This window comes from Mustela nigripes, chromosome 3 (assembly GCF_022355385.1).
Source record: "Mustela nigripes isolate SB6536 chromosome 3, MUSNIG.SB6536, whole genome shotgun sequence".
NCBI classification, from domain to species: domain Eukaryota; kingdom Metazoa; phylum Chordata; class Mammalia; order Carnivora; family Mustelidae; genus Mustela; species Mustela nigripes.
Window position 1 is genome coordinate 127940753 of NC_081559.1, and position 15473 is coordinate 127956225.

Sequence of the window (15473 nt, forward strand, 5' to 3'; positions counted from 1 at the left end):
CAACGCCAGTTTGACCAAATAGATGCCTGCTTATGTCCTCAGAGAGTATTTTTTTTTTTTTTAAAGATTTTATTTATTTATTTGACAGACAGAGATCACAAGTACGCAGAGAGAGAGGAAGAAGCAGGCTCCCTGCCGAGCAGAGAGCCCGAAGCGGGGCTCGATCCCAGGACCCTGGGATCATGACCTGAGCCGAAGGCAGAGGCCTTAACCCACTGAGCCACACAGGTGCCCCCTCAGAGAGTATTTTTAAGCCTGCTTCCCATGCCTTCCCTTACACAGGGAAATCCACCCTGAATTCAGCTGCTCGACAGTTTCCTCCTCCGTTCCTCGCAGCTGCTTTCTACTCCATGATGTGACAAAATGGTAAATGATGCTTCAAAGCGCAGGTCTGGGAGACCAGCAATCCCGGGGTGGAGGCCTGGCTGCACCACTTGGTAGCTGTGTGATGGGAACGTGTCTGTGAGTCTCTGCGCCTCAGATCCTCATCCAAAAAAGGATAATGGAATTAGGGCCTCGAGTAGGGGATTGTTACTGGGATCGGTGAGTACTCTCGGGAGATCTGACAATTATCTAGTAGGTGATAATGGTACTGCTTTTTTACTACAAAATAATCCTATGTTATATAATAATAAAGCATATAATGGAGGGGTGGTGGTCTTAGGTCATGGGTACTTGGGTCACGGTTACGAACACGGACTCTGGGTTCACTTTGGCTGGGATTCCTGCTGTGCCACTAATTGTGTGACCTCCCTGTGCCTCGGTTCCTCTTCTCTAAAATACAATAGGAATCATACCTCCGTCACCAGGTGTTGTAGGCATCACATGAGTCCTTTTAAGTATGTCAAGTGGTTCCTGGCTCACGGTGAGCACCATGGAACTGCTGTTACATTCCATTTTTTTAAATAGTTTATTTATTTATTTGAGAGAGAGAGAGAGAGAGTGAGATAGAGAGCAGAGGCAGGAGAAAGGCAGAGAGAGAAACAGACCCTCTGCTGAGCAGGGAGCCTGACCTGAAGGTAGATGCTTAACTGACTGAGCCACCCAGGTGTCTGTAAAGGTCTTGGGTTATATCTTTTTTAGTTTCGAGGCTCTGCTGGGATAACATGACAATTCTGATCAACCGACAGTGGCCACCTAGAACGCTGTTGAAAGGATTCAGAGGTTCAGTCTGAGCTTATCCAGAAAGACTACTGATACTGGTCAGCACTGTCCCCCCTCTGGCGCTGGAAGAAAGAATGACTGCACATGTATAGCATATTGGCTAACAAAATATTTTAGTGTTCACTGTTGGTGATAATTAATAAATGAGAAAAATAGATATTCAATAACATTCACTTAGTAATCTGAAAACGCATTTGTAGGGAAAACCATAATTTACGTTTGTGGGTTCCTTTTCCTCCAACCCCAAAAAGTTGACCATTTAAAAAGGAATAAATATTCTTCAGTCCTGAATATGCAACCAGGAGAACCACTATGGTTCCCCCTACCATTTGGAGAAAAATGAAACCTCTAGCCACAGCTTTAAGGCTTTTAGCTCTCCAGCAGCGTCCTTTCCTAACTAGAACAAGACAATCTCTTTAGTATTAACTAAATCAGATATTCATCAGCCTCTATATCCGAGCCTGAGCTCTTAGCATGAATAAGAAATGCCATGCTGCTTCTCTTCTTCACTCTTCCCCAACCCCTCCTGCCACAGGATTCTCTCCAGCTTTGAGCCAAGCACCTGGGAGAACATCTGCCGTCAGGGGCCCATCCTACTTCTATACAAGCTGTGCTACCAGTTGTCTTCAAAATTCTTTAAACTATGAATTTGCTTCTGAAAGACATTACTGGATTCCTCCCAGAAGCCTGGAACCACCAACAGAAGGCCACAAAGAACCTTAATGAAACTTCCTAAAAGAGAAACTATGTGTCTTATATTCTCTTATGACAAAAAAAATTAATTTCTATTTAATTAACTGCAACTAATTAGAAAACACAAGCCTGTTTTAGCCCTCACCCAAAATGCACATACAGCTCAATCATTTTGAGTCAAAATGGAAATCAAGATAGAAATGCAGTCATTTTCTGGAAATAATACAAGTGAAAATATCACACATTACAGCTTCAGGAATATATTTTGCCACAACTAAAACGTTTTTAAAAGATGCAAAAATTTCAAGTCAAAATGTTGCCTTCACCCAAATCTTGTCTCCATTATTTATTTTCTTGCTTGCTTAATACTTTCATCTGCCCTAAAATGCTTTGCAGATTTCAACTTTATCAGAGCACCTGCTGTTCGCAGAGACTCTGGTTCTGGAAATTACTGCCAGGATGCCTGCTTTTCTGCAGCCTTGTTCTAGGAAGCGTGAGTATGTTAATGAAACTGAGGCATCAGATGAACTCCTGAATGAACGCTTGAGGCCAAGAGAACTCATACATTCTAGTGAGACTCTAATAGATAAAATCAGCATGCTGTTCACCTATTGACCTTGTAGCTCCCTGAAAAAAAAATCTTGTTGGCAAAAAAGCCAAAAAATCATGTGCTCTCTCTGCTGATGGATGTATCCTTGAAAGTATTACTGAAGTGGCTCTTCTTTTACGAGTAAACCATTTGGAAAGCGTAAGTGAGATAAACAACTGCTTATTTGTCCTTTAATGTAAGCCCACTGCTTGGTCTCCCAGTGTATTCAGTGCAGCTGAGTGTGTGCCACACGTACTGAGTGGTCTTCAAAATGGATTTATTTTTGGATAGCTATTGTTAACCCAGGATGATGAGATTTTCCAGGAAGAGAATTAGGAAAAACCTTAAAGCCCAAATTCAATGCTCCTCATTTTCAGGATAGATTGATGTATTAACTCATCGAATACACACATACTGGGGCCCCGTGTATGTGCTGGAGCCTGGCTTCAGCCTAAGGAATGTTAGGTTGAATGTGCAGCACCTTCCTATTCTTTTTTTTTTAAAAGATTTTATTTATTTATGTGAGAGAGAGAGAGTGAGAGAAAGCATGAGAGCAGAGAAGGTCAGAAGGAGAAGCAGACTCTCCATGGAGTTGGGAGCCCAATGCGGGACTCGATCCCAGGACTCCGGAACCATGACCTGAGCCGAAGGCAGTTGCCTAACCAACTGAGCCACCCAGGCACCCCAGCACTTCCTCTTCTTGAAGAGCACAGACACTAATTATCATTGCCTGTCACTCTGGTCTTTTATTATCTCCAACCCAGGGGGATCCCATTTTGGCACGTTGTCTCCACGCCGTGGAGCAAATGAAGCTCTGGGGAGGTCCTTTCTAATATAGTAATTAGTAATTGGTGGACTTTTGGGTTAAGCCTACATAGTAGGGTCACTCTTTATAACTTATTTAATGGGAAAGACCAGGAAAATCAGAGTATTATATATATTTATCCAAATACACATGTGAGTATACCTACATACACGCAAACGTAGATTTACATGTGAACACAGGCACACACAAATAAGTGTTCAAATGTAGTTTTAAGAAACAATGATGGATTTTGATAATATGTATTTTTTTGGGCCGTTTCATTTAAGTTGGGGAATTCCAGCTCTGGGAATTAGCTTGAGAAGACTCAAGCCTTCTTCCCATCAGATTATTGGCTGCTGAGAACATTCTAGAAGTCAGGACTCACCTTGCTGCCACAGCGTAAACTGGCTCCAGTCACCCTTCTCCCTCAGGTTTTCATCTTCAGGCAGGAAGAGGCCCTTGGCTTTATCCATCACTGCAAGGCCTTCATCACGGATTAACTTCCAGTTTCTTTCTAAGGACTAAAGAGAAGATTCCGGTTTTACTGGACTGAAAATATGCCTGCTAGTCATTAGGATGACTCTCAGCTTTTTGTTTGTTAGTTTGCTTAATAAAGTAATGAAATCCGTGCTCTCATCGAGGTTGCTTAATTTCTATTTCCTCTGGGACTTCTTGTCAAGGGTTTAAAAAAGCCCTATTATTATTTTTGAGAACTCAATGTCTTTGCAGAATGAAAATGTCAATAATTCCTCAGGGAATAATCCCTTCCAAAAATTACTTTAATATTTGCCTAAAGGTTGTTGTTGTGTTTTTGTTTTTGTTTTTAAAGATCACAAATGAACAAGAGTTTTGCTCTTGTTGACCCTGTTATATCAGTACGTTATAGAATGTTCCATGAGACCACCTGGCACGGAAAGAATACACATCAGGGACTTCATTTCATCTTTCAACAGAGGTCCTCGTGAAGATGCCACTCAACATGGTAAACTGTAATTACATTTCAAAGGCATTGGGAAAGTGTCACCAGAACATGTGATGAATTACAAAGTGAACAGTACAGCAAAGCAAAGTAAATAAATGCCCTGATGTTGAGAATCAGCCAAACAAAAACATTCCCGACTTCTCCTTTACCAGGGTGCATTAGCTCCTGTCAGAAAGTGGGTTTGAGAGCAGCAGAGCCTTGGAGCGGCAAGGCAGAGGCTGGCAGATGTGTGGAAGGAGTCTTCTGGAGCTCTCCGTCTGGGTCAGCCTTGCCACCACACCGTGATGCCGATGAAGGTGGGAGCAGAGTGGAAAGCAGGTGGGGGCGAGCCTGTGGAGTGGCAAACTGAGAGGAACTACTCTGAGGGAAAAAGAACAAAACTGCTTTCCTACTGAATGTTCTGGGACTCATTGTATAGATAAACTGGGATTTTGAAATGTTCATAATGCCAAACACTTCTGTGTTAAACGAGAGGGGGACGGAGTAGTCGAGTAAACGGGTACATGGAGAGGGAGGCGCGGGACACCTGATTTCAAGAGGAAAGAGCTCGAGGGCAGGGCACTAGAATGAGTGAGGTACAAACAAAAAGAAAGATTTTGACACACAAAAAGTGAAAACACCAATTAGTGCTCCCTGAAAGTGGATTAAGGTGCTGTGTACAACATGGCTCTCTATCTTTTGAATTAATCCAGCAAAACTGGTTGACACATTCCTGGATAGAGCAAAGCATGAGATGAAGTGTGTTAAGGTGTTTTGTTTTGTTTGTTTGTTTTACCAGCCCATGTTTTATGAATTCGTGATTCCATGTAGGAAAGTGATAAGGAGCCAGGAGAGCTCCGAGAGACAGATGCCCTCAGAGATTTGTGTGAAAACATGGTGCCAACTTCAGCCCAGACCAGGGAACATTTTTTTCATTATTAGTTTTATTAAGATATTCTAGGGCTAGACATAGATTTTTAAGATTAGATACTGATTTTCTACTTCTTCTTTCCCCCTTCATTTCTTTGAGTCTACTGGTTTATTTCCTTTTTAAACGTCAGCTTCCTTGAGGCATAACTGACAAAATTGTAAAGCATGCATCATGGTGATTTGATATGCATATGTATTGTGAAAGGATTTCCCCCATCTGGTTCATTAACACACTTGTCACCTCAAAAATTTATCTTTCATTTTTTCATTTTTAAATTTTTCTGTTGAGAACATTTACGTTCTACTCTCACAGCATATTTTAATTATACAATACACTGTTATCAACTATAGTCACCACGTTAAACCTTCTCAGACTTTATTCTTTCTATGGATGAAAGTTTGTACCTTTTACCAACCTCTCCCTATTTCTTTTACTCAGACACTCTACCCCAGCCCTGGCAACCACTCTTCTACTCTTTGTTTCTAGGAGTTGCCTTTTTTTTTTTTTTTTTTTTTAAATTCAGATTCCACGTGTAAGTGATACCATACAGCATCTGTCTTTCTGTGTCTGGCTTATCTCACTTAGCACAATGCCCTCAAGGTCCACCATGTTGTTGCAAATGGCAGGATTTCCTTCTTTCTCAGCTGAATAATATTTCTGTGTGTGTGAGTGTGTGTGTGTGTGTGTCTATGTGTATTTATGTGTATATATACCACATCTTCTTTATCCATCCATCCACTGATGGACACTTTGGTTGTTTCTATGTCTTTTTGTGGATAATTGTACAATGAACATGAGAATGCAGATATCTCTTCAATATCTCATTTTCATTGTCTTTGGATATCTACCCAGAAGTGGGATTGCTGGGTCATGTGGTAGTTCTATTTTTAATTTTTTGAGGAAACTCCATCATGTTTTCCACAGTGGCTACAACAATGTATGGGTTTGACACTGCTATTTCTGTGAGACCCACATATTGATTCGTGTCAAAAGCCACAATTGCTGCTACCATCACACTGATTTATGCTAGTGCTGGCCATCAGTATTTCAATGTTACTTCATCCCAAGTAGGTAATTTATACAGAGCAAGTCAAAGACAGATTCCAATAAAAAGATACTCAAAAACCTTCACTTTGGCAGGCCCCGAGTGACAAAATATAATGACTTTTTTCAAGAATCCCAAGATTATGAAAAAGAAAAAAAAATGCAACCCATATATTCACATCTTCTCAAATGTACCGAAATCGCCAACACTCGTTGTGGCTATTGTAATTTGTTAGAGTTGATAGATAAATCTGTTAGATTCTTGTTAAGTTGTCACACAGATGAGGGGAGAATTACCTTTCTAACACATGAAATTACTTTTCAAATGAGGTTACTGGAGCCTTACACAGCAGGCTCTTCCCTTCATCCCTCCTGGTATTCTAGAAGTTTCTTGCTTTTCTTTTGACAGCTGATGTTAGGAGCATCTTTGCAAGAGCTGATCTTTTCTTAGGAAAACAGGGCATAAAGCCCAAAGGAAAATGTTATAGTGATTGCATCACTAAATAAATAAAATTTGTCTTAGGAGCAATTTTTACCAGAGTAATGAGTACACTTTGGATTTGTTTTTGTTTTGTTTTGTTTGTTTGTTTTCAACTTTGGAAAGATTCACCCTGGTCTCTTTTAAGGGCATCAGGAGAAATCTAGGGTGGGATCTGGGAATTTTATTTTTAAGCATAAACCAAGGAACCATACTGTATAAAATTCACATCGTTAGAGGGGATTAGACACCAAACCTAACTACACAGGATGTATGTGTGTGTTTGAGAGACACAGAGAGAGAGGGAGGGAGAAAGGAGAGGGAGAGTAGGAAGGCTGGAGGGAGGAAGGGAATGGATATGCATCTTTTCTACAGTGATATCACTCAGATGTCTGGGATGGCAAAAAAATTCCAATTTTTAGTAAATTTCAGCAGGAGCTTGAAGGCTCACAAGAGAGGCCATGCTTACATTTTGAAAGGTCTCATCTAAAATAGTACTACTTTGACCCTAAATACACCCATTTTATAAAACTGAGAAAAGAAACTGATAGGGCTGGTATTTGAGTTGATTGCTGGGAAGACAAGAGCTTCTAATTGACATTTCTCCTTGTGGAAGCATTCATCTGAGAGCACAGAGACTTGACTGCTTTTATGGTGCCACATGGCTTTGTAAACTCACCCCAAGCACTTGTTTTTTGTTGAACCTCAGCTGTATCTGGCACTCTAGTCATCTCTAAGTGGAGTTCCCAGCTTCTAGCTTCATTAATCCCACAACACACCACAGTTCACTTTACTCCAGACCCCCCAACCAGTTGACAAGGTCCTCACTTCCCAGAAACTCTCCTCATTCACTTGGATGATATGCTTTTCTCTTCAACATCAAATTAGATTGTCTATTTTTAAAGTCTTCTCCGAAAACTTATTTCTTGCAGAAAGTCTTAAGGGGAGCAAACTATAGCTAAACTGATTCTTCTGGTTAAACAGTTAAATTTCCCTTTCTATTTTTACTCAATTAAAAGTATATATTTTTAAAAGTTAACTAATAATAATAACTTATAATAAAAGCAGTACAGTCTCTCACTCAATTCTTCTCCCATCCTGAGTCCAACCGCAGCGGGTTGCTTTAAACACCTCTTCTGCATTTACCTGCTTCTATCTAAATACTATGTTTTGGGGTGCCTGGATGGCTCAGATGGTTAAGCGTCTGCCTTCAGCTCAGGTCATGATCTCTAGGTCCTGGGATTGAGCTCCATATCAGGCTCAGTGGGGAGCCTGTTTCTCCTTCTCCCTCTGCTTCCCCCTGCTGTGCTCTCTCTGTCTCTCTCTCTCACAAGTGAATAAATAACATCTTTAAAAAAATAAATACTATGTTTATATACCACTATTTCTTGATTTATCCCATTCTAGACATTATCACTCATCTTTCTCTTAGAGAAGGTAACACGTTAACAATTTGTTGTCTTCTTTTCTCTCTTCTCAATCTTGCTACAGTTAAATTCACAAATCTTTCATCTATCTGATCAAATTCACATTCGGGTTTTATATGACAATGAGTTATCATTCACACTCGAGTCGTCTTGTGATGAGGACCCTTCATGCTACATATCTGCCCCTTTTTCTTTGGCTTCATTTTCAAATGCACTTACCACTATTTGTTCTTTACAGCACCAGAAGGGTGATACAAAATCTCTTGATACTATTCTACCCCTTGCCAAAAACATCAGATAAGCCACTACTTTCTTTCTCTTTTTTTTTCTGAAGATAATCCTGCAGTAGCCAACTGACTTGCTTTGATCTGGACTGGGCATGCTGGGCAAGCCTCATCAGGGAACTGCCCTTGACTTTTGCCATGTAGTGGTCTTCCTAATTACTGCATTCTAGTTGCTCCCAAGAAAGGACACAGCACAGGTAACACTAAATTTCTGAAAACAGTTGAAGCTATACTTAGAGCTGATTGAAGGCTTGCCTGTTTACAGAATTCTAGGTAGGAAATACTTTCTCCTGAGAGTTTTGAAAACAATGCCACACTGTGTTAGAAATTTTAGTGCTGCTGTTGGGAGATCCTCTTTTTTTGTGGGGGGGTGTCCCTCAGAAAACTTTATAGAAGTCAGTACAGTGTAGTGGGTATGGAGTTAGACTGCCCAGTTTGGAAATCTGACTCCCACTTACTAGTTATGCGATACTGGGGGATTCACTTACCCACTGTGACTTAACATTCCTCATTTATAAAGACGGTGAAATACTACAGTTTTTCTCAAGAGTCTCTAAGATTAAATGTGCTAAAAAAAAAAGTACTTCTATGTGTAAGTACAACTGTGATGATAGTAATGAGGATTTTAAAATCTCTTTGTTTCTGGCTTCCTAAAATTCTGAAACTGTATCTTAGTCTAAGTGCTGGTCACTTATGGGTCCCTTCAATATGGAAACTCACAATTTTTCAATTGGAGACTATCCAGTCTTATTTCTTTAATAATTTCTTCTCCATTCTGTCCCTATTCTTTCTGGAACTTCCTTCATTTGTATGTTGAACATGTTACACTGAACCTCTAGTTTTCCTAACTTGTTTATTTTCAATCTTTTTTGGTTTTCCCTTCTGGCCGGTTTTCTTGACTTAGCTTCGTATACTGCTATGAAACTCTTTACTTTTGCAGATGCTGTTTTGCACGTTTCTGACAGAGCCCTAGTTAGGTCTCTCTTTCTTCCCACAGTATCCTTCCTATTCTCTTCTCACGGCGACACTATTTTCTCTTCCTGCTCTGAGCATCTTACAGATATTATTTCTGTTGGCATTTGCTCCCTGGATCTTCAGTTTCCCCTGAGCTCTACTGTACTCTTCATTTGTTTTGTTCTTTATCTTCTTTTGTGTTGAGGGGTCTCTCCCATGTTAGGCGACCCTCAGCTGGGAGTCCTATAGGACTGAGACAGTGACTAGGAGCTGCATGGAAGGGGAGGGCATGTGGTTGACAGGCCCTCCCTTTGGGCGTGTCATCAAGTCAGTTTTCTCACTGGGCATCTGAAATGTCAGGTGGGGAACAGTGTCTTCTTTAAGCCCATACAGTTGCTACGGTGGCGGGTGCCTTAAATCCCTTCCCTTTGGAAGCTCCTCTGTAATCATTTCCTTCAATTTCAGCTTTCTTGGAACAACCAAGTCAGATCCTTCCTTCTTTGCTTTTCAAAAGACAAACAAACAAAAAACACATTGGTGTTGCTCATCTGTTCTTGCTTCCCTCTGTTTTTTTTTTTGGGAGGGGGGCAGGTTTATATTTTTATTGTTATTTAAGCAAGGTTTTTCTTTTCTACTGTCATTTTTTCCCCCTTTTTTGGGTCCTTCTGTTATCATTTAAGTGAGGTTTCATGTGGGAGGTATTAAATGTACTGCTTGGTCCTGCTTCATCCTTCTCCTCCTGTATCTTCTATACATCTCAAATAGGTCATTATTATTTATCTCCCTTCTTTTCTCGTAGAGTAGGACCTCCTAGTAAAACTGAGAAAACAAAATCCCCCAAGCCTGCAAAATCTCGTAGTAATCCCTGGAATTCGTCTTCAAAACCTCACCAAACTCAAACTGATGCCATTTCACGTGACAGAGACAGGTAGTAGAGAGAAGAAAACACTTCTCACCATCGCATTTCACATTTTCAATCAAACTCTGCTACTCCATATATTCATTTATCGTCACCCTAATTTCTTTTCACTTGGCCCATGTGTTTCCGTTGCATCATTTGGTTGGTATGCCCCCACTTCCACGATGTGGTCAGATGATAACAAAACTGATTATGATGCTTGAAGCCTCACATAAGATCATGTTTAATTTTGTCCAAATCAAGCAAAATTCATCCATCTGAGCTTTGAATATTTTTGCCTATGTACGAAAATTGAACTGTTCAAAGAAATGTTTTGGCTAATGCAGTAAGTAAAGATAGCAAATTGCTACGTAAGGGGAGTTTCTTCACTAATCGTATTAGTTTGTGGAGGTTGTCATAACATAAAAATACACAGACTGGGTGACTTAGAAGATTCAAATCTATGTTCCCACAGTTCTGGAGGCTGGAAGTCCAAGATCAAGCTGTTGCAAGTTTGGTGTCTTTTGAACTTTCTCCCTGGCTTGCAGATTTCTAGCTATGTCCTCACGTGGTCTTTCCTCGGTGTGCACATGTGTGTCCAAATTTCCCTTTCTTATAAGGACACTACTCATATTGGACTAGGGCCCGCCCCAGTAGCCTCATTTTAACTTAGCTACCTCTTTAAATGACCCTATCTCTAAATGTAGTCACATTCCGAGGCCCGGGGGGTTAGGGCTTCAAAATATGAATTTTGGGGGGCACAATCAACACATAACACAAGTGCATATTCAAGTGAGAACTAGCTCCAGCTAAGAGGGCAAGCAGCAGATGAAGGGGGTCAGGAGTAAATTCACAGCAACATGGAAAATAGTACGTTTATAGGAACAAAAGAAAACGTGGTCATGGAAAAAGGCAAGAAGAGCTGCGTGGACAAAACAGATACAAGAACTCCCAGAGCTCCGATTAACATTTACTAGATTAGGTAAGCAACTGCATATGATTAGCTATTAAGAAAAAGGGAAGGGAAAAAAAAAATAAAAATAAAAAAAAAAGAAAAAAAAAAAAGAAAAAGGGAAGGGAGAAAACACAGATACTGGCAACTGAGAAGTCCCAGAGATGTGTATGTACCTCGCAAGGTTCTACCTCTAAATTCAGAGAAGGCATGTGGTCAAAGACTATTCCAGGCAAAGTCTGTATGTTAAAATTGGAGTTAGAAGGAATTGGTAACAATGGTGCCTTAGCACCATATATACCAAATTCTATATAATTGGCTGTGAACATGTTGTTATAGCTAATTATTATTTGGGAATTCTATATCTATTTTTTTTTCTTTTTGAGAGATCAGCTTGAAGCCTAGCCAAAAAATGCCTAAACTTTACACTATGATAATGAAACATGGGTAGCATATCCTAGATAAGACAGGAGGAGGGGACTCTGCCTTAGAGGGAACAGCTGGGGGGTGGAGGGCACCCCCGCCACCCCCGAGTGGGCAGCTTAAGTTATGAATCACAGCAAATGTCATAGTGAAGGCAATGCTCTCACAGCAAACTCTCTTTGCAATCATTTAAATAAAATCTCTGCGGGAAATAAGTAGCATTAAAAAAGCAATCTCCTGCTGAAACTAATGCATTTTAATCAGATTTCCTGTTTTTCCAGCTTGAATATAAAGATAAAAGAAAATATCTGACATTTCTTATGGTGGGAATAAACAAAGACCAACCAAATGAAAAAAACAGAATGTTACTTATTCACAGCACGCTAGAGCAAGGGAGTCAGCCACCATCACTTGTGTTTTGCTGAAGCATTGGGAAAGCTTAAAGGCGAAAAAAGGAAAGGCTTCAGGGGTACCCTGAGAGGAGGCTGCTGGCAGGTAACTGGAAGTGGGCGTCCTATGTGACTGGTCAGGAGAGCATATCTGGCTGTCTCGGATCGGTCCTAAATTGGAGGCGGGAAAAACATTAAGGAAGCCGTCAGTTACTAATCAAGTCCTGGACATTTGGGGCCAATTGTTACAGTGGTTATTCTTTAGCTTCCTGAATTGTCACTAGAGATTGCTCTCTGGACAATCTGACTTACTGCAAGTCTGGCTTACAGCAGGCTGGCTTCCTGGGTTATTTCCCAGGCGATTTGCTACAGGTTATGGGTCAAGGTTCTAGGTTTATATATGGTCTGGACATTGTCCACTTGTACATTCCGTCTCTCATTGCTCTTACTGAAGAAAAAGGATAAGGTAAGGCACTCTGAACTGGGGCAAAAGAAGAGTCTTGGAGAACTGGAGTTTGCTCTTTCTAGAAAGTGACAGAGAAAGGGTGTCTTCTACCAGGATAGAGAAAAGATAGTCTGGGTTACCCGGGGAAACATCCAGCCCGAGGGTTTCAGGAAGCAAAAGAGACTCCTATTCCTTATACCCTAGGCCAGACTGGCAGGCTTGTGGGCTAACATTCCTAGTGAGAGAAAGTTAAAAGGGGAGCCAAGGTACTACCTTCCTTCCCTACTCTGTCTACAGGGACCAGTGCACTGAGCTGTGTCCTGGACAAGCAAAGACCCCCAAGTCCTTAACAGCAAGGGGCTAGGAGTCTGATGGGGAGGCTTTCTGTGGATACACTCAATAAATTGCTTGATAAACAGATTATCTATAATATATATGTGCATACGTATATTTAGGACATCGACCTGTGTGGATGTGTACTAAGATATTGATCACAACCTACAGGATGAAAAATTTTGGAACAGCAAACAGAGTGCCAACCTACAGATACAGTTTGCAATTTTTCTGAAATATTAAACACTGTACTGTGAACTCCCAAAGAGAATCACAGATAAAGAAAATTTTTAGAAATTTTCTTTTTATTGACCAATATTGAAAACTAACCAATTTCACTCTAAGAGAGAAAACACCCTTTTACTTTGAATTAATTCAAAGACTATAATGTATCTTATCCTTTCGCTGCGTTGCCATAATTGGCATCAGATGCCATCCTAGAACCTTGGCCGAGCATTGACTCTTGGTGAGGTCCCCCAGGAAAACACACACAGGAACATCCATGATGGTGGGTTTTCGTCGTGTTTGGTTTGGTTTCATTTTCGTGCTTCATTAAAATCTTGCAGGAGAGGTGAAACTGGGGTAATTATTTTGAATTTAGAGATAAAGAAACTGAGGTTCAGAGGGTGAAATGACCTTCCCTAGGGGTCAGAGCTAAGAACAAAACTTTTCCAACTGGAGAGCCTCCTTTCAAGTTCACTTTAAGTTGTGCCACCATCCAATTTCCTGAATTCTTTGGGTTCCTACTGCCATTCGGTTTGATTTTTTTTATGTGTCACTGGAGTCCCAAAAGTTTAAAGTTTGATTTAGAAAAATCGGATTAAACTATTATGGTCATCTTAAGCAACTGCTTTTAGCGCTTCCTTGTAGTACGACACTTACTTTCATAAAAATTGATAATCTTCTTAATTTATAGCTTAATTCCACGCAAAATCTGCCATTTTTGCTTCTTTCTTAATCCATTTCATTTCAAAAGCAGTTCAGTGGAAACATTCAAATATTTAATTGTATAGACAAAAATGTTGAAAAGACAGAAATGTGGAACCACTGAACATACTCCTGAGTAACTCTTATTTTTGGTGAAGCTGACATTATTCATACACAATGGATTTCTTAATTAAAAGCCACGGTCTGCAGGAAAATGATGGAGGGAGTATAACTTTAATCAATCATTCTTATGCATGGTGTCATGCCGTCAGAAAAACAGCACCGGGCAGTCCTCCAGCTGATGCAAGTATAATGTGAGGAAGCGGAAACTTACCTGTGATGCAACACCAGAGCAGCCGCTCCGAACAACTCAGAAAAACTTGCAAGTTTTCCTTTTGCAAAGAGATATCAGGAAACACACACACAAAAGGTATACTTTAAACTAGTTTTCAGGGGTACGTGGGGGTTTAGTCAGTTAAGCATCTAACTCTAGACTTGGGCTCAGGTCGTGGTCTCTGTCCTGGGATTGAGCCACAGGTGGGCTTCTGGCTTAGCACGGAGTCTCGCTTGTCCCTATTCCTCTGCTCCTTCCAGCATTCATGCATGTTCACACTCCCTCTCTCCCAAATAAATAAAATCTTAAAAAAAAAAAAAAAGACTATAGTTTTCTGTTGCTATTCACTGCTGTTGTTTCAGGGATATTACAATAATTTCTATGCATGCATTTTTACATCTAAATTAGACATGGAGTAATGTAGATCAAAAGCTAATCTCAAAAATAGAAGAGCAAAACTATTCTATTTATAACCTAGCAAAGACTTTAATACATTTGTTTCGATTTCTATGTTAAATACCCCCAAAGCACCAAGGCTTTGATATTTGTGATTTGGGCAGCAACCTACTCACTTTCAATGAAAATATGCCTAAAAGAGAAAACTCTACTGGGATATTTTTCTCTAATTTTTTTTCCCATTCAGTTGCCACAGCCTCTTTTCATCTCCGGTGCAGAGTTGAAAAACTGTAAACACCACAATGAGAGGGAAACAATGACCATTCAACAAAAGGGGAAAAACACTGATGATGCATTTTACTGAACAGTGTCCCATTGCCTCCAAGAAAACTGTTCTACTTCTCACTGCACATATGGTGGGAATAATTTAAATGGAAATGTGCTATCCGTGGTGTTTGTCATAAGGGCCAGAATAATCCTAGAAGGATTTTGGCCAAAGATGCAGCTACCTGATCTAGAAGGTTTCCACTTTAAGATGTTAATGCCCAATCCATGATCTATAATTTTCAAAACTGTAATTTGAAAATGGAAAGAAATTTGATGTACAAGGGTTTGTCCACTAAATGGACATCAGCCCTGGGTTTCCTTACGCAGCAGTCTCTGTCATGGTCAGTATTGGCAAATGATCCCCTTGAAATGACTTCTTTATCTGAAAGCCATAACCAGACACAATATTAGCATTTCTACAAATAAAGATAGTTAGCAAGTGAGGCACTGGATTTCAGACATAAGAGGTCCCACACTCTGAGACTCCATGCAGCTGGGGACCCAGTGATCAATGTTCAAGCCCCGCTTTTCTTCTTAAAAAAGGAGAACTTAAAACAGGCAGGGCTGAAATCAAGAAGTCTGGGGAAATAGAACTGAAATGAAGACATGATAGGCAAAAAGGAGAAAGACAGGAGACCAAGAGCAGACATCAGTCACTCTGAGGTAGAATGGGCTACGGTTGAGGGTATGGACTTTGAGGACAATGATTTTCATTCGAA

At 40.4% G+C, this 15473-nt stretch overlaps 1 protein-coding gene across 4 annotated transcripts in view; it reads right to left on the minus strand.

Annotated features, from left to right (window-relative positions):
- The window catches only part of ASPH (aspartate beta-hydroxylase), a 219281-nt gene that overhangs the window by 17357 nt on the left and 186451 nt on the right, over positions 1-15473 (minus strand). For all 4 annotated transcript variants that reach the window (XM_059394635.1, XM_059394634.1, XM_059394636.1 and 1 more), the window contains one exon: positions 3637-3772. In XM_059394635.1, the coding sequence (XP_059250618.1) occupies positions 3637-3772 (136 nt within the window). The remainder of the gene's footprint in view (positions 1-3636; positions 3773-15473) is intronic.